Source organism: Drosophila elegans, unplaced genomic scaffold (assembly GCF_018152505.1).
Source record: "Drosophila elegans isolate 14027-0461.03 unplaced genomic scaffold, ASM1815250v1 contig_149, whole genome shotgun sequence".
Taxonomy (NCBI): domain Eukaryota; kingdom Metazoa; phylum Arthropoda; class Insecta; order Diptera; family Drosophilidae; genus Drosophila; species Drosophila elegans.
The window spans coordinates 26,044,869-26,064,793 of record NW_024545513.1 but is presented as its reverse complement, the minus strand read 5'-3'; the positions used below and the strand labels follow the sequence as shown (position 1 = coordinate 26,064,793).

General features: G+C 37.7%; 1 protein-coding gene and 2 long non-coding RNA genes across 3 annotated transcripts; all 3 read right to left on the bottom strand.

Moving 5' to 3' along the window:
- Positions 1–321: 321 nt before the first annotated feature.
- Positions 322–8,464, bottom strand: LOC108145592 (alpha-2-macroglobulin-like). Its single transcript, XM_017271123.2, has 7 exons — positions 8,248–8,464; positions 4,998–5,693; positions 4,510–4,936; positions 4,122–4,435; positions 3,006–3,541; positions 691–2,738; positions 322–627 (listed from the first exon to the last, which is right to left on the bottom strand). The coding sequence occupies exons 1-7, from the start codon at positions 8,328–8,330 to the stop codon at positions 379–381; spliced, it is 4,353 nt and encodes a 1,450-aa protein (XP_017126612.1). The 5' UTR covers positions 8,331–8,464; the 3' UTR covers positions 322–378.
- Positions 8,465–9,754: 1,290 nt separating this feature from the next.
- LOC108145586 lies at positions 9,755–10,524 on the bottom strand. Its single transcript, XR_001774426.2, has 3 exons — positions 10,230–10,524; positions 10,006–10,165; positions 9,755–9,943 (listed from the first exon to the last, which is right to left on the bottom strand). It is a non-coding gene; the product is annotated as an uncharacterized LOC108145586 (long non-coding RNA).
- An 8,277-nt stretch (positions 10,525–18,801) lies between these two features.
- On the bottom strand, positions 18,802–19,484 carry LOC108145585. Its single transcript, XR_005977965.1, has 3 exons — positions 19,277–19,484; positions 19,053–19,212; positions 18,802–18,990 (listed from the first exon to the last, which is right to left on the bottom strand). It is a non-coding gene; the product is annotated as an uncharacterized LOC108145585 (long non-coding RNA).
- Positions 19,485–19,925: the final 441 nt, after the last annotated feature.

The following is a 19,925-nucleotide window of genomic DNA, read 5'->3' as shown; positions in this document are numbered from 1 at the left end:
TTATGTTTTATATCAGAAGTTCTTGCTTTTTTCTGTTGCTTTACTATTTGAAAGCTATGGGCGTACAAAGTTTAGCTTTTTCTAGTCGATCTCCCGTTAAACTATCCAGTTTTTCCAAAAGTCATGATAAAAACTTTTTTTTTAAAACGACTTGCCCAGCACAACACAATTTATTCCCGCAGGAATACGCGTATTTTCAACTAGAGTGTGATAACTAAAACAGGTTTTCAGAAGACAGATAATCATCGTTCGTCTAAGAATTTAGTTTGTCTGTAAAATATTATGCTGAATTCGCCTTGAAAGTATTTAAAATGCAGTAAATGTATCACAATATTTTATTTGATGTTAGAACAACAGATATTGTGAGTTCATTATGCTTTAAATACTTTGGCACTTGCGCTTGCACTCGTCTCCCTCGCAAATGTCGCAGAGCTTCGACTTGATGGAGTAGTACTCGGTGGCCCTCTTGTTCGTGTCATAGTAATCGTAGAGGATCACTGAGGACGGTTTCTGGTTGGCCACCGCATGGGTCCTGAAGGCTTGGACGGGAATGCATTTGTTTTCGTTCTTGGCCAGCTTCTCGAAGTAGACGACCACCACAGAGTCACCGTTCTTGGTCTCCACCAACTGGGAGATAAAGAAATCAATTGTTAGCTTAAGAGGCTGGTATTTAAGTAGCAATCAACTCACCCTGACACGAGCAATGTTACGGATGTCCTTGAAGCTATCCTGATCGGCGGTGTAGCCCGAGGGCAGGGACACCTCCAGAATGGCCATGTTGGATTCCTTGTACTTGCCCTTCTCCACGAAGTCCACGCAAACGTTCAACTGCAGTTTGACCGACGATGCTCCGGGTATAACAGTGGCCTGAACCTTGAAACTGGGCTTCGGCTCCTTCTCCACCACATTGTACTGGTAGCTTATCTGGACGAGAGCTGCGCCAGTGCCCTTCACCTCGAACTCCATGGACTTGGTGCCCTGCGGGAAGTCCACCGTCTGGAGCATCAGATCGTTCTCCTCCGATGTGGTCAGCTTCTCGGTCTTCTCGCGCTTGCCCTTGTTGGAAACGGTCACCTCACACTTGGCCGCTTTGTAGCCCGACTTCTCGGCGAACTTTATGAGGGCGGTGAGACCCACCACAGTGTCCTGGCTGGAGCCGAATCCTCCGAAGCTATTTCGCTGGGCCACCAGCCAGCGAACCGTGCTCAGCATAGTGTCGGCCGTCTTCTGCTCGGATTCCAAAAGCGAGAGCAGAGCGTACGAGGTGGTCTCCACATCCTTACTCCGCACCCAACACCACCAGCCCTGGCAGTTCTTGGGTTTGTGCCGCTCCTCCAGATCCTCGGCCCACCAAGTGCGATCATCCTCCTGCTTGGCCAGCGCTTTGAGGGCGGCCACCTGTTTGGCAGCTTGCGGGGCCTTGGCCCTTTGCAGGGCATAGATGGCTATGGATTTGGGCAACAGCTCCACGGACTCGGCCGTATTGGAGCTCAGATAGGCCACCGCCTTGTCAATGGCAGTTCGGTTGGGCTTCTTCTCCTCCAGCAAGGCCAGCAGCGAGTTGGCCGTAAGGGTCAGCAGAGATCTCTGCGAGCCATAGAAAATTTCGCCCAACTCCGTAAAGCTGCCATTTGCCGCCTGGCGAGTGAGCAGGAACTTATAGCCCTTGGCCAAAATCTTCTTGTCTATATCAACGATGTCCTTGATCTTGCTAAACGAATGCAGCACATAGGCGGTCAGCCAGGTGGAGCCATTGCGTTCCGGATCCTCCTGCCGCCACTTTTTCGGTCCAAAGGAACTGAAGCTGCCATCGTTGTGGCGATATTGCAACATATTCTGATAGCCCTTCTGCAGATTCCGCTTGATGCGAGTGTCCAAATCGGGCGTCAATTTCTTGATGCTCTTCAGGTAGCCCCTGAGCAAGTAGCTGGGCAGCAGATTGGACAAGGTCTGCTCACCGCAACCGCTGGGCAATCTGAGGAGATGCTCCAGATTCCTGACCACTGGTCCCAGGAGATCACCCACCAGTCCGAACTCCACACGCTCCGAATCGGGAACCAACTCCGCCGGCACTTTCAGCTCGAAGGTGTTCTTGAACTTATCCGTGTCCTTGAGATTAACAAAGAAGGCCCTGTTCTGGTACTGGGTGATGCCCTCGGGGACTACCTTCAGGGCCCTGTGCACAGCATCGCCGGCCAGAGGTGAGATGGCCGTAAATTTGAGCAGAATATTGCCAATCACCTTGGGTCGGATGAGGAATGAGGCACCAGCCGCTTCGTTGGCACCCACTCGAATTTTCAGCGAACGCTTCCGGTCACCGATAACCTCATTGGAGGCATCCACAAAGTCGTACTCAGCATCCTCGTTGCCCAGGGTCAGTTCCACGTCCAGTTGCTTGGGCAGATAGTTGAAGACCAGAGCGGGCACATTGATCACCTCACCGCGTTTCACCGAGTACGGCAATCGGACGGAGACGAAGAACGGCTGGAACGTCCTAATGTGCACCTGCTCATTCGTGATTCCCAAGCCCTTGAGCGGATGCAGCGAGAAGCCGGTTACCACCCAGTTGGTAATCGTGTCGGGAATGGTCTTGATCCACTTGAACACCTCCTTCTCAGTGCTATTAATGTCGGCGAAAATCCAGGTCTCCGCAAAATTCTTTCGCACAACAGGGTCAGCGGCTCCTGTCTCGGCCAATTCCGCGGTTGGCGCCATCTCTGAGTTAGTAACTTTACGACCTCCAAAGGAAAAAAAAATAGTTTATATGAATGAAGATAGATCAAATTTTACCATAAACCACTATATAGAAAAAGGACAGAGGACAGCTTAAAAGAAATAGGTTCGAGGAAAGACTTGACAATACTCGTGGAATGAGCCCAAAAATTATAAGGGTTCTAAGGTATTTTGTAAGGCAATCAACTCTAAATTAATTAATACTTAAATAAAGTGAGAAATCTTTAAGACCTTTTCCTAATGCTCGAATTTTAATAGCTAGATTTACTTACGTCTGGTGCGATTGTAGAAGTGGGCGTTGCTCATCGTAACGAGACCGGAGAGCTCTCCGGGGTAGAGAAAGTAGCCGCCGTGCCAGGGTGTGGAGGTGAAGTACCTACCCATTTGCCAGTTCAAATGCTCCTTCCTTAAGTAGTTGTGGTTGCCCAACAGGAGCACACTCTGATCGACGGCCAGTAGGCCAACGAAGGACTTTGGCGGCGTTTTGATCTCCAGCTCGACATCGGCACCCGGCTTCACCTCCTTGGGGGCCTTGATTTCGATCTTGTTCTGCAGCTCCAGCTCCACCCTGAACCTTTCCTCGGCATATTGGAGTCCGCCAGTCTCATCCACGTAGTAGAAGTACATACGACCATCGGGTGAGGTTAGGAAGGTGGGCTTTAATGTCACATTGACGGTTTTCTTGGGCTCATCTAACTCGAATCGCTTCGTCTCCAGAATATCTCCACGTCCCACGATGTTATACACGAAGTATTTTAGCGGACGACTGGAGTTGAGGGTCACCTGATACTCCTGGCCGATCTTTAGTCTGTAATAAGTATACATTTATATTCATAAGTCACATTTTCAATCACCCAAGATCAAGGCTGTAGAAAAATAATATTATTAAATTAGTACTACACAGAAAACAAGAATGTAAAATTGATATTTCAAAACAAATGCTTTTTGCATTTGGCGTATCATGTATCAAGACCAAATTGATTCTGAATTTCATCCAAACAAGGATAATTTCTTATTAATTTTTTTCTGTGTATGTTTACAGAACAAAAGGAAAACTATTAACAAATGGATTTATTAAATTATATAAAATGCCATTAATGCTAAAACAGCTTAGATACTAAGTTTGGAAATGATTTTGACTTCAATGTACATACATGATTATTATGTTAATACACCTATGGTGCATCAGTTCTGGTACTGCGCTCTCAAATACAGAAAAAACGTGAAATATATTTTATTGCAAAATATGATCGACCCATAAGGCAGGCAATAAGACTTCATTTTTGCTACGCTCGAGGACAAGATTTCATTACGGAACATATTTATTTTGTAGCTTAATGATGTATGAATAAAATATAATATTAACTATTTTTAAAAGTTTTACTAACCTCCATTTGCCCTTTGGCCTCTGCACTTTGGCCACAAACCACTCCTTTAACTCCTCATTCTTCTTGGGCTCCCTATAGGGAAAGATTTTGTAGAGTTCGCGCTTCTCGTCGAGAAACTCCAGCTCAATGTTATAGAAGTGGGTGAAGTTGGCCAAGTCCGGCAGATCGGGTAGAGTCACCTTGAAATTCGCCATGCTGGACTTATTCAAATGGCTCTCGAACACGAAAGTTTTGTTCTCAATCTTGGGTACTGGAATCTCCTTCTGTTTGCCGTAAAGTCTAAATTTGATTAAAATTCCCTCAGTAAACTTAACCTTTGTTTTGAAATTTTGAAATAATAAATATTAGTTAGTAAACACAAAAAGAATTACCAAGACTGTTGACCCACCTTCACCACAGACTTGGTGTCCGTGAGCAGTGTACCATCGACGAGGGTTATTTTGAAGGCCATTTGGTGCTCCTTGTCGGGCTTGTACGAACGGCAGGTGGGATGGTCCGCGCAGGACATTAAATAGCGATTGGGATACAGACGGACAATGCCCGTCTCGCTGAGCTTAACGCCGGTGAAGTCCTCCTCGACGGTGGCCGTAATCTGAGCACTCGAAAATGTCAAATCTCGCTGCAGATAGCTGGCGAACTCCTTCAGATCCATGGTCAGCTTGGCCTTGCCAGCGACCATGTCGGCGGTGGCCATTACAGAGTGGCCGGGGAAGACCTTGCGCACGGTCTTGCCATTGATATTGGTCAACCGGCTCGACTCATACAGGCGGACACTGACCAGAGCCTTGCCATTCACGGGCTTGCCATACGTGTAACTAAGGGAATGATGCTGATTTAAGCATCGTAGGGCATTACTGACTTATACGTGTTACTCACTTGGCCTTCAGGACAACGTTCAATTCGCCATCTCGCACTGAAACCTTTTTGGTGGCCTCCATTTTGATCGAGTACTTGGGCAGCACATACTTTTCCACCATGAAGACGACCATTGCATCCGACAAACGCGAGTGAACGAATTCTCCAAAGGACTGCTGTTCGCCATTCTGCACCTGCAAGAACCAAGGGCCCACGGTGGCGAATTCGGAGAGCTCGAATTTTCCCGTGTACACGCCACCGGTGGTCTTGATGTGCTTCTCCTGCTTGATGAGATTCCGCTTGGGGTCCTCGAACCAAATGACCGCCTCATCCGTGGCCGTAGCCGGCAGCAAGTTCTCGTTGAGGAAGATCACACGATAGTTGACCGTATCGCCGGGCTTGTACTTGCCCTTGTCGGTCTGGATTATGATGTTCGGCTTGACGTTATACCAGCCCAGCTTGGTGGAGTTCTTGAACAGCAGGCCCTTGACACCCTCCGCCGTGAGGTTATAGTTACCCGCCGCCAGGGGAGGCAGTTTGAAGGTGATCTGCTTGTACTCATCGGATTTGGCCAACTCCACGGTCTGGGTTTCGTTATAGGAGGGCCCGGTGATGCCCACCTTCAGGGTGACCGGGTTCTTGGTCTGGTGAACGGCAACGGCCACATTGTAATCGCGATGGGAGTGGATGGTTCCGGGACCCACAACGGTATACTTACTATAACAAAGTCGTCAAAGAAAATCAAACGGTATTTATATATATATTTAACAAATTAAGGCTAACATATAATGATGACAGCTTAACATCTTGTTTACCGAGCACTGGCTGCGGTGGTTTTCGACTCTACCTTTGTTGTATAGTAATTAATACCTTTTTTGGTTGGTACTTATAGTATAAGAAACAAAGTTCATATACCCTTGCAGCTATTTCAAAAATGAATTTACTTGCGTAAATTTTTAATAGCATTATTCGATAGTTCATATGACAGCTATACGATATCGTTTTCCGATTTTAATAGAATTAAAAGCGTAATTCTGAACTCCCAAACTATTAATAAGTCATAAAGAATTTTTAAAATAATTACAAAAAGTTTCATTGAAAAAAAAATTCTAATTCTGAAATATTTAACTAGTTGCAAAAATTAAATATTCTTGAAAACATTAAAATTATCGTTTACTTGCGTAAATGTTCAAAAACATTGAAGATGTCCTTTCTTTCTTGTTTTTATTTATTTTTCCGATTGTTCCTATGGGAGCCATATGCTATAGTCGCACAATCCGGCTCGTTCTGACTTATGAACTACCTGCAATAGAAGGATAACTTTTGGGAAAGTTTCATGCAGATAGCTTTAAGACTGAGAGATTAGTTTGCCTAGAAACGGACGGACAGACGGACGGACAGACGGACGGACATGGCTAGATCGACTCTAGTTAATGTCTCCTTCACAGCGTTGCTAACTTCTGACTGAAATTACAATACCCTCTGCAAGGGTATAAAAATGAAGTGTTAAATTTCAATAAATATATTTTATTATATTGCCGCTAAGATTAATATATAAGAGCTCGATTTCGATTTTCATTTGAAACACCTTTTTCTATTCCTTATATCTAATTCGTAATAATAACAATCTTTAGACAGGATTACAAATTTAAATCGACAAAATCCTCCACTGTATAAGGATTTGTTTCCTAACATAAATGATGGAGGTCGATAAAACTTGTAAACGTTGCTAAAATTATAGATCAGCAACCTTGAATTTAACCTTAAAAATATACGGCTTAAAGCTAAAACTAATTTTAGCGATGGAAAATTAAACCATACATTTTAAGCTACAAATCTTTACAATCCGATTAACCATATAATATAGATTTACCGGCATCTTTTTTATATAATTCACATTAAGCCACAAATTTTAAGCTATGAACCTTAACAATCCTCTGGTAAATCTATTTTATATGGTTGATCTTAAAAAAGGTGATAAACGTAATTGCACTACGAATCATACCGAAACTAATATTTTCGTTGTAACATTAAACTATAAACTTCAAACTATAAAACTGAACTGTCCTCCGCAAAATCTTTTTTATTTAGTTAAACTTTAAAAATGGTAACAAACGTAATTACATTTTAGTTACACTTTTCTGTTTCAAAGGAGATGATGATGAATTTGTGAATTTGGAAACTGTTATTTAATAACCCAAACTTGAATATCGAGAAATCATGTTATCATGTTTAATCTCTAGGCAAATTGATACCAAATGGAACTCATAAATTTGAAATTATCAATTGTTTTGGCACTCAAAAATGTTCTGTAGGTTAATGCATTTTGGCTTTTTTCTTTTCTGTGGCAATCAGTTATACATAAATATGTATAAATACTTGTTTATACATGCATTCATAATAGCCCTAGAGATAACGGTAAAGTTTCATGGAACCTGATCTGCTTCAGAAAAGTTTGAAAACGGCTTAGAGATTATATAATCCAAGTTTATAACGATCAGCCATTTTCCTCGCACTTACAGTCCTCGATGACGTACAACAATGTTGTTAACTTGATCATCACTCATTCATCACTACATTTCGCACAGTCAAATTGTTTTCAGATTATTCTTACTTTTCAAAATTTTTAATTGGTTCAATAATAATCCTTTGTGATCCTTTATAATTACTGATAATTAACTACACTCTAAAAATAACTAATTTGAGATCGTGTCATAAATTAATAATATACTAATCAACAAAAGAAGTGAGGTGTTCACTTGTTTAACTGTACAATATATGTAAAATGGCTTACTGAGATATTCAATCAGCATTACAGCGTGTAAAAAAGAACACTTAATTGATTTCCATAAATTTTAAAAGTTATCTTCGTACAAAATTAGGCAAAACCAATATTACCCTGCGGAAATGATTTTAAATTTTTAAGAATTTGTTTAACAGATAAACAAATATTTGGTTTCATTTTAACTGAAATGAACTGTTCACAAAGATCAGAGAACTTTCCTGTATATCGCCAAGTGAAATCAAGATATATGCATAAGCATAACAAATTTGGAGGATTTTATGGGCTTTGGTGGGAAAGAGAGTAACAATAATCATTTTTAAAATATTGTATTTTAAATTTTTAAATCAATTAGTATTTAGTAACTTCATTGATAGTTAAACCATTTATCAATTCCTTTTAAATTAATAGCCAGTTCTTTTATACCCTACTAGTGTATGTGTGTGATTCGGCCAATCAGATCACTTAGTATACTGGGAATTGACTTACCCCTCAGCCTTTACCGGTTCCATCATCTGCAACAGGACCAAAATCGCACAAGCCGTGACAGCAAAAGCGTCTGCGCGACGCATTTTGCTAGCGTTGGTGGTCTAAGGAGGGCAGCAGGAAGGGAGGAAAATCCAAATAAAATGAAATAAAATTAGTTCTGGCCCCGAGCGTTGCGGAAGTTATGGCTAACGCGGCTGCAACCGTCGCGGCTCAGAGTCGAGCTGGAACTGGTTCGGCTGGATGCCCTACGGATTTTTATAGCTTCGAGACGAAGCCGAGTTCGACTGAATCGTGCAAGTCGGAAAAAAAGCACTGATAAAAATTAGAAGTAAATAATACTGGGAGTAAGTGTGGGTGTATACTCGATGAAGAGTTCAGCAAACAAAACCAAAACATAGGCTAGCACTTCCAAAAAATATCATTCATAATTTGGATATTGAATGAGTTAAAGCTTTGAATGGTTTGTTTCTAATGTTGGTCACTAATAATTTAAAGTTACATTTTGGAATAAAAGGAATATAAACAAGATAGAAAGCAAACTTCGGCAAGCCAAAGTTCATATACCATTGCAGCTATTGCAATAATTAAATGTTTTTGAAAACATTTAAATTATGATTTACTTGCGTTAAACATATAACATAACATTAAAGCTATGATAATTTGCATCTCAATTATTAGATGGTTATTTAATATATTTTTATTATTTCTATGGGAGCTATATGATATAGTCGTCCGATTTTGATGAAATTTAAACCGTAACTCTGAAAAATTTAGCTAAAACTATATGCCGAAGAACTAAAAAAAATTAAAAAACAGCAAAGTTATAATTTTTTTTTATTTATTTTTTCATTTGTTTCTATGTGAGCTATATGCTAAAGTCGTCCGATCCGGCTCGTTCCAAATTATATACTACCTGCAATAGAAAGACAACTTTTGGGAAAGTTTCATGCAGATAGCTTTATAACTGAGAGACTAGTTTGCACAGAAACGGACGGACGGACAGACGGACATGGCTAGATCGACTCGCCTAGTGATGCTGATCAAGAATATATATACTTTATAGGGTCGGAGATGTCTCCTTCACTGCGTTGCAAGCTTCTGACTGAAATTACAATACCCTCTGCAAGGGTATAATTATATAAAACAATTAATCTTTAAACTCCATTGATCGTTTTTTGAGCACTCCATTGACAAGTCAACTATTTATTTATTTCACCTTTTGTGTAGCCATTATGAGTAATTACCTTCCTCCAATCACCGAGCGTTTAATAAATCTCAAAGGGGCGTTCTTAAGTTCCAGCAAACCAGCGACTTACTCTTAATTGCAGCTAGTTGTTGTGATTATTATAGTGGGTATCTGGAAATAAGCTGGGTATGCACAACTAGATTGTGTTGCGCTAGAAATTTACTTCCCATTTTGTATTTAAATTATGATTTTTAAGTCGAAAGACTAATTTTAAGTGTATTCCCGGTATATCCCGGATTTTGAATGAAGACCATAGACAAGTTTTCTTTTTTGCCAAGTGTATTTTTGTAAGTGTCTTTGTGTTTACAAATAATAGTGCCGGACGAGAAGAGCAGGGACAAGATCCAATAGAGTGGTGGGATGGTTTAAGTTTCAATGGTGCAGTTCAGTAGTTGACTCCAGTATCCTCCTTGTTGGACATCTGTTTTCGAACTTTCAAGTGCTTGCCATCTGGAATACAAAATATAAAAATATAATGTATTTAAATAAATAATTGCTTGGTTACTACTCACTATTTGTCCAGTCGATAATTGATTGAGAACTGAACTGCACTGCAGGATACGGTTGATCCTCCACTCAACTTGTTTGCCATTCCGTTTAAGTGTTTAACAGGGAATTTGAAGTTTACGTTCTCGAGCCAGAAAAAAGTATCAATCGCATTTAGTTGGCAAGCTTTGAAATTTAATTCATATATTTAACATAGCAAGAAAAAGTTGCGTTAATATTATTTACTTACTGCATGGTTAACCGGGTTTTTTTGTACAATCTCCTTTTATGTCCTTTAGCAAGCATTTGTTTGTTGGGTTTTGTTTATTAAGAAAGTGTTTTTCAAAAATGTTATTTAACACTTTATGCTTAAAACTAAATTTGTCTTTTTTTGTATTGTTCAGAAGGCAATTTCCTGTGTGTTATTTCTCCGACTTGGTTGTGTATACTGAACTCTGTAGGGACTGATGGGTGTAAGTAGAACTCGAAATTAAAAGCATGGATAGTTTGATCAAGAAAAAGGGAACAAATTTGAAATTTTCAGAAAATGAAAAGCCGATTGGATCAGAATATGATGAGGACATGATAAGTCCATGTAGAATTTTCGAAGTCCTTTTATATGAAACCCATATCAATAAATACACTTAATTTGCTTTCACATAACTATAAAACAAGAAAGGGAACAGGCTTAAAATGCGATTCTGAAACTTCTTCAAACCCCATGGTATCTCCTAGTCGAGTCTACCCAACTCCCAAGGATAGCCACCTGTTGCTGCTGACTGGATGATATTGTTGTAATACTGGGCAGAGCCCCGGGGCAGTCTTTATTTTCTTGGGTTTCGCCACTTGTTTTCCCGCTCTCTGGTTGAGGCTGCCACTTAATTTATTTGTCACCGAAATTTAAACCGTAATTCTGAAATACTTAATCATTACTATATGTCGAAGAACTAAAAAAAAAAATTGAAAAACAGCTAAGTTATAATTTTTTTTTGTATTTTTTCCCCCGATTGTTCCAATGGAAGCTATATGATATAGTCGTCCGATTTTGATGAAATTTAAACCGTAATTCTGAAGTATTTAACCATTACAACATGTCGAAGAACTAATAGAAAAATTTAAAAACAGTAAAGTTATATTTATACCCTTGCAGAGGGTATTATAATTTCAGTCAGAAGTTTGCAACGCAGTGAAGGAGACATCTCCGACCCTATAAAGTATATATATTCTTGATCAGCATCACTAGTAGAGTCGATCTAGCCATGTCCGTCTGTCCGTCCGTCTGTCCGTCTGTCCGTCTGTCAGTCTGTCCGTCTGTCCGTCCGTTTATATGCAAACTAGTCTCTCAGTTTTAAAGCTATCTGCATGAAACTTTTCCAAAAGTTGTCTTTCTATTGCAGGTAGTATATAAGTCGGAACGAGCCGGATCAGACAACTATAGCATATAGCTCCCGTAGGAACAATCGGAAAAATTAATGAAAAAAAATTATAACTTTGCTGTTTTTTAATTTTTTGTCTAGTCCTCCGACACTTAGTAATGGTTAAATATTTCCGATTTACGGTTTAAATTTCATCTAAATCGGACGACTATAGCATATAGCTGCCATAGGAGCAATCGGAAAATAAATGAAAAAAATTATAACTTTTCTGTTTTTTAATTTTTTTTTTAGTCCTTCGACATTTAGTAACGGTTAAATATTTCCGATTTACGGTTTAAATTATATCAAAATCGGACGACTATAGCATATAGCTCTCATAGGAACAATCGGAAAAATAAATGAAAAAATTATAACTTTTCTGTTTTTTTATTTTTTGTTCAGTTCTTCGACATAAAGCAATGGTTACATATTTCAGAATTATGGTTTAGATTTTATCAAAATCGGACGTCTATATCATATAGCTCCCATAGAAATAATAGAAAATATATAAAATAACTATCAAATAATTGAGCTGCTAATCATCATAGCTTCAATGTTTTTAAACATATACGAAGTAAATCATAATTTTAATGTTTTCAAAAATGTTAAATTCTTGCAATAGCTGCAAGGGTATATGAACTTCGGCTTGCCGAAGTTTGCTTTCTTTCTTGTTTTTTTTGTATATGTTTTCTGATTGTTCCTATGGAAGCTTTTTGATATAGTCGTCCGATTTTAATGAAATTTAAACCGTTATTCTGAAATAGTTAACTATTACTTTATGTCGAAGAACTATAAAAAAAAATTGAAAAACTGCAAAGTTATAATTTTTTCTGTATTTTTTTTCCGATTGTTCCTATGGGAGCTATATGATGTAGTCCTCCGATTTTGATGAAATTTAAACCCTAATTCTGAAATAGTTAACCATTACTATATGTCGAAGAACTAATAGAAAAATTTAAAAACAGCAAAGTTATAATTTTTTTTGTATTTTTTCCCAATTTTATATGCTACGACTGTCCGATCCGGCTCGTTCCGACTTATATACTACCTGCAATAGAAAGACAACTTTTGGGAAAGTTTCATGCAGATAGCTTTAAAACTGAGAGACTAGTTTGCGTAGAAACGGACGGACAGACGGACATGGCTAGATCGACTCGCCTAGTGATGCTGATCAAGAATATATATACTTTATAGGGTCGGAGATGTCTCCTTCACTGCGTTGCAAACTTCTGACTAAAATTATAATACCTTCTGCAAGGGTATACAAATTATTACCTTTATAAATCAAACTCAATCTTAATATTTTTCTAATATAATGTCAAGTATAAAGTAATCTATTGTTTATGGTTAGAATTAACCGATTTATTTCAGTTAAGCCCCATTTTTTCTACAATCGATTGCCATTTTGATGGTAATTTCATGATACACCTCTCATAAAATCCTTCGTCCTTATTTGCAGAAAACTGAGCCAATCGGTTTTCACACTCCTCCCTTGTAGCTAATTTTACACTAAATCTTTCAACATTGATAGACATTGAAAGAACCTCCAATCCAAGTTCTCGGAGCCATTGATGTGGGTGGGCTAGCGTTGTCCTGATGGAAAACAATTCCTTTCCCATAGGGGAGCAGCTCATAGTAGATAATTTCTTGCCAATTTCACCAGTCACACAGCAAAAACTTTCTGGCCGTCAATCCTCGCTTAGCCATCCTTCTTCGCCTACGACCGTTTGCATCTCACGTTGTCGTAAGTGACCCATTTTTCATCACCAGTCACCATCCGCTTCAAAAACGGGTCGGTTTTGTTGCGATTCAGCAGCGATTTGTAGATCGAAATTCGGTCCAAAAGGTTTATTTTTGATAGCTCATGTAGCGCCCACATCGAGCTTTCGTACTATAAAAGCTTCTTGGTGAAAAATGAAAAACAAAAGTTTTTTATTATTTCCGATAGATTTCGGCTGCACTTCGGCAACCGTCTTCAGGGCAACTATAACAACATAAAACACATAAAGAATTAACATAAGAGTTTGACTTTACGTTAAATATTAAAAACAATTATAAGAACATACATTATTTACACGTCCGCGGCGTGGGACGTGGAGATTAATATGTACTAATTTTCTTTTAGAAGATGTCTGTAAATATGAGCGCAGCCTTCAGTGTCTGTTTTGTAGTTCAGTCTTATGTTTGTAGGTATGTTTATTGTGTGTTACATTTCAATGGTAATGTGTTTTCTCTAATGTCTTTTCTGTTCCAAAATTGATGACGGTCTTACAGTGGGCCATAAGTGCTGTTTTCTGTGTGCTGATTTGGTGCCTCAATTTAAAATCCGATTTATGTTGTGATAAACAAGCTTTAAGTTTAGATTTGGTTGTCTCTACATACTTGTATATGCTCTCACATTTGTCATTTTCGTCTCCATTGCACGGAATTTTATATATGACATTGTTGTTGTCGGACATTTGAATTTTGGATTTCGTTTTGTTGAACATTTGTCGCAGGGTGTTGTTAGTTTATGTGCTAATTTTACCTTTTCATTATTGTAAAATTCTCAATTCTTTAGTCGTTCCGATAATCTTGGTATTTAGTTACGGACATAAATTGCGTGGGCTCCGGACATTTTTGTTTTTCTTTAATGTTACTGTCACTTTTTATTTATTTTTTGGTCAAGTGATTTGGAAAGTCATTGTTTTTTAAAATCAGTCTTTTCTCTTCTTTGGTTTCTTCATGAAATATTTGGTCAGAAATGGATAGCATCCGTTGAATACAACTAACTGCTGTATTGATGATCATTGTTTTAGGGTGTCTTGAACTAAAATTAAATATTCTTCCTGTTGCGGTTGTCTTTTTATACCACTTAAGTTTTAAAATGTTTCCATGTCTGCAGACATGTGAACTATCGAGTCCAAATATGCTAGCTTTCCATTGTCCTTCTGTTCCAATGCGAATTTAAAATTGTATTAAAAGAATTTAAAGCGTTTAATGTGTTTTGTATTTCATCTTCTTTTACTACTGCGAATAAATCATAGGTTTCTGTCCTAGTTTTTTCAAAATGTTGTCTAAAAGTTCTTCCATTACTGTATATGTCTGCAATAATCGTTGATGTAGGGGATCCCATCGGCATTCTTTTAATTGTATAAATATTTAAAATTTAAAATATGTGTTGTCTTGTATGCAGAATGTCACAATGTCCATAAATGTTGTTTTCGGAATCAATTCTTTCAAATTGTGTCTAGTGCAAGATCTAATTGCTAGGAAATAGTGAGACTACATCAAACGAAATTAGTTTTTCACATTTGAACATTGTAATGCACAAATAATTCCAAAACTTGAAAAAAACTCACATTTTTATTTGGTACGAGAATCGAACCCAGGCCTTCCGCGCGGCAGTTGGACACTGTAACACTAGACTATGTTCGCACTCAAAGAATGAACGTCAAAAGTAAAGACTGTTTCGTCAGCTTGAACGAGTTAAGGTAAAAAAAATCAAAACAATTATATATTTTCAGAGATGGTTTAGAATCTGATACTATGTATATATTCAGAAATGGTTTATTTTTATGTATTAGCAATAAAAAGTTGTTATCATTTTAGATAATTTCCTTAAGTTTTTTGTCTGCCTTAACTTAGCTAAGCACATTAGGACACGTGAGTGATTTCCCTTTTTCATCAAATACAAAAAAAAAAAGAATCTCGAGATGGGTGATTCGAACTCGTGCTGCTCAGATTTACTGCACAGATTTCTGGTCAGGCAACTAAGCCGCTAGGCTACCATTAATCGGCTCAGTTAAATGCTGCTTTTCTATATTTGAGGGATACTTCTTTCTTGATCTCAAAGGCGATTTCTCCTTTAAAACCTAATGAATGACGTTGCTGAACGCCCTTTGAGCTTTCGGCAAAGTCATCCGACTGACATCGTTGACTTCGTATTTTATATTGCTCTAAAGGCAAATTCACCTTTAAAAACTAAACAGTTTTTTGTTGCTGTTGTCGTCCGAAAAAAAAACAAAATTAAGTCTTTTTCCTATTTTTAAGAAAGTTTTTTTCTTAAAAGCTTACAATCAGAAAGGATTTGCATTTTTAATTACAATTTTTTTCTTGAATCAAGAAATTTTTGTCATTGATTCAAAGACTAGCCGATTTAAAGGCGAGATTTCTAAATTTTGGGAATTTTTTTCTATGAGTGTAACATGATCAATTCCGGTCACTTGATAAGGTCAATAAAACAAACTGGCTTTAGAATGCTCCAAACAAAATACGAATTACCGGAGAGCAATGCCAATTAAAACCACCTGTAGCTGCTGCCGCTTTTCCTGCGCCAACGTAAAAACACGTGAACGGGGCAATCCGCTGAGTCACCTTTTGCCAACGCCGCACTCCACTGCCTTTCGAAGTATGATTTTGTGATTGTTTCCTAAGCACACTAGCAGAATTCTCCATAGACAGAGAAAGAATCGCGAGTCTCACGTGGCAGATAATTGATCTTTCCATAACATCCATAATGTCAAGTACCGCCGAATTACAAGGCTCGTGTGGAGGGTTCTTCTTTGGCTTCTGCACTGATCTCTCACGTTCTTCTGGCGGGGATCACCGCAGCCATTGTTTACCAGTGTCTGGTGCTCAAGTTCTACTGCACAATCGCCGTGAGTACTCCAATTTATATCCGTGATCATGTTTATACGCAGAAAATAAAATATTTCTGTGATCCATATAAACAAAAAGAAAGTTAGAAGTCACTAGTTTGTGATAAACTAGTACTATTACAAAAATAGAATTCTGTAAGTTGTCGCGCCGTAACTATAAAGTTGATATATCTCGATCAGCTTTACAGTGTTCTTTTCTCCATCTGTTTATATGTAAAATAGTATGCTAGTTTTATAAGCTATGTGATTAAACAATTGAATGTATTTATACCTGTTACTCGTAGAGTAAAAGGCATATTGTATTCGTTTAACAAGAAAGAAAGCAAACTTCGGCAAGCCGAAGTTCATATACCCTTGCAGCTATTGCATGAATTAAATACTTTTGAAAACATTTAAATTATGTTTTACTTCAGTATATACTGAAAAACAGTGAAGCTATGATGATTTGCAGCTCAATTATTAGATAGTTATTTTATATATTTTTATTAGTTCTATGGGAGCTATATGATATAGACGTCCGATTTTGATAAAATTTAAACCATAATTCTGAAATAATTAAACATTGCCATATGTCGAAGAACTAAACAAAAAATTAAAAAACAGAAAAGTTATAATTTTTTTCATTTATTTCTCCGATTGTTCCTATGGGAGCTATATGATATAGTCGTCCGACTTTGATGAAATTTAAACCGTAAATCGAAAATATTTAACCATTACTAAATGTCGAAGAACTAAACAAAACATTAAAAAACAGAAAAGTTTTAATTTTTTTCATTTATTTTTCCGATTGTTCCTATGGGAGCTATATGCTATAGTCGTCCGATTTTGATGAAATTTAAACCGTAAATCGGAAATATTTAACCATTACTAAATGTCGAAGAACTAAACAAAAAATTAAAAAACAGCAAAGTTATAATTTTTTTCCTTTATTTTTCCGATTGTTCCTATGGGAGCTATATGCTATAGTCGTCCGATCCGGCTCGTTCCGACTTATATACTACCTGCAATAGAAAGACAACTTTTGGGAAAGTTTCATGCAGATAGCTTTATAACTGAGAGACTAGTTTGCACAGAAACGGACGGACAGACGGACATGGCTAGATCGACTCGCCTAGTGATGCTGATCAAGAATATATATACTTTATAGGGTCGGAGATGTCTCCTTCACTGCGTTGCAAACTTCTGACTGAAATTATAATACCCTCTGCAAGGGTATAAAAATAAGGGAAGTGTTTTCGACCATAAAATGATATATATTCTTGATCAGGACCAATAACCGAATCGATCTAGCCATGACCGTCTGTGTGAACTTCGATATCTCGGAAACTAGAAAAAGTTAAGATTTGGGCTCCGCATGCGGATTTAATTAGTGCCTTCGCATTGCAAGTTTATTTTAAAGTGAAAGTATATACTGTCACTCTAAGACATGTACGACCGTAGGTGTTGGACACTGTGTGTGTCATATATAGAACAATTGCATCCAATATAATTTTATTGATATTGAATATAACTTTTAATTTTTAAAGCTTTCAAAATTTAAACTCCTTCGTCGGGATTCCTGGGAATTTTTTTTTTAATCTTCAGCATCTGTTTCCACATCACTACGACTGAACACCGAAATTCTTGGATTTGCCTTGTAAAAACCAGCTCCAGCTTGAAATTGATCCATTTTTGGTCTTAATCCGAAAATAAAGGTTTGTTTCCGAAAGGCTATATCGAAAAAGATAATAGGATGATTGGTTTTACTTGGGCTATAAGCTACAAGCTACTCTCACTGCTGGTTGAACTTCGCCCGTTCGTCAAAGTACCTATTAAAACCCTTTGATGATGATATGATATCGTTTTCCAATTTATAATAAAATTAAAAACGTATTTCTGAATTATAAAACCATTTCCTTGTCCAAAAGAATTAAACAAAACAATTGAAAACTAGAGAAGTAACAAATTGTTTTAAATTTATTTTTTTAAATACTCCGATTATTTCCAAGTAAGCTATATGATATAGTCGTCCGATTTTAATCATATTTAAATCGTTATTTCAAAATAAAAAACCATCACTAAATATCGACGAACTATTAAAAAAATTAAAAGCAGCAAATATTGTTTTTCTTTTTTTCTCGATTGTTCCTATATGCTATGGTAACACGATCCGGCTCGTTCCGACTTATATACTACCTGCAATAGAAAGACAACTTTTGGTAAAGTTTCATGCAGATAGCTTTATAACTGAGAGACTAGTTTGCACAGAAACGGACGGACAGACGGACGGACATAAAGATCGACTCGCCTAGTGATGCTGATCAAGAATATATATATTTTATAGGGTCGGAGATGTCTCCTTCACTGCGTTGCAAACTTCTGACTGAAATTACAATACCCTCTGCAAGGGTATAATTATATAAAACAATTAATCTTTAAACTCCATTGATCGTTTTTTGAGCACTCCATTGACAAGTCAACCATTTATTTATTTAACCTTTTGTGTAGCCATTATGAGTAATTACCTTCCTCCAATCACCGAGCGTTTAATAAATCTCAAAGGGGCGTTCTTAAGCTCCAGCAAACCAGCGACTTACTCTTAATTGCAGCTAGTTTTTGTGATTATTATAGTGGGTATCTGGAAATAACCTGGGTATGCACAACTAGATTGTGTTGCGCTAGAAATTTACTTCCCATTTTGTATTTAAATTATGATTTTTAAGTCGAAAGACTAATTTTAAGTGTATTCCCGGTATATCCCGGATTTTGAATGAAGACCATAGACAAGTTTTCTTTTTTGCCAAGTGTATTTTTGTAAGTGTCTTTGTGTTTACAAATAATAGTGCCGGACGAGAAGAGCAGGGACAAGATCCAATAGAGTGGTGGGATGGTTTAAGTTTCGGTGGTGCAGTTCAGTAGTTGACTCCAGTATCCTCCTTGTTGGACATCTGTTTTCGAACTTTCAAGTGCTTGCCATCTGGAATACAAAATATAAAAATATAATGTATTTAAATAAATAATTGCTTGGTTACTACTCACTATTTGTCCAGTCGATAATTGATTGAGAACTGAACTGCACTGCAGGATACGGTTGATCCTCCACTCAACTTGTTTGCCATTCCGTTTAAGTGTTTAACAGGGAATTTGAAGTTTACGTTCTCGAGCCAGAAGAAAATATCAATATCATTCAGTCAGCAAGCTTTGAAATTTAATTCATATATTTAACATAGCAAGAAAAAGTTGCGTTAATATTATTTACTTACTCTATTGTTAACCACGTGTTTTGTCCAATCTCGTTTTATGTCCTTGCAAGCATTTGTTTGTTGGGTTTTGTTTATTAAGTAAGTGTTTTTTTCAAAAATGTTATTTAACACTTTATGCTTAAAACTAAATTTGTTTTTTTTTGTATTGTTCAGAAGGCAATTTCCTGTGTGTTATTTCCCCGACATGGTTGTGTATACTGAACTCTGTAGGGACTGATGGGTGTAAGTAGAACTCGAAATTAAAAGCATGGATAGTTTGATCAAGAAAAAGGGAACAAATTTGAAATTTTCAAAAAATGAAAAGCCGATTGGATCAGAATATGATGAGGACATGATTAGTCCATGTAGAATTTTCGAAGTCCTTTTATATGAAACCCATATCAATAAATACACTAAATTTGCTTTTACATAACTATATAACAAGAAAGGGAACAGGCTTAAAATGCGATTCTGAAACTTCTTCAAACCCTATGGTATCTCCTAGTCGAGTCTACCCAACTCCCAAGGATAGCCACCTGTTGCTGCTGACTGGATGATATTGTTGTAATATTGGGCAGAGCCCCGGGACAGTCTTTATTTTCTTGGGTTTCGCCTCTTGTTTTCCCGCTCTCTGGTTGAGGCTGCCACTTAATTTATTTGTCACCGAAAT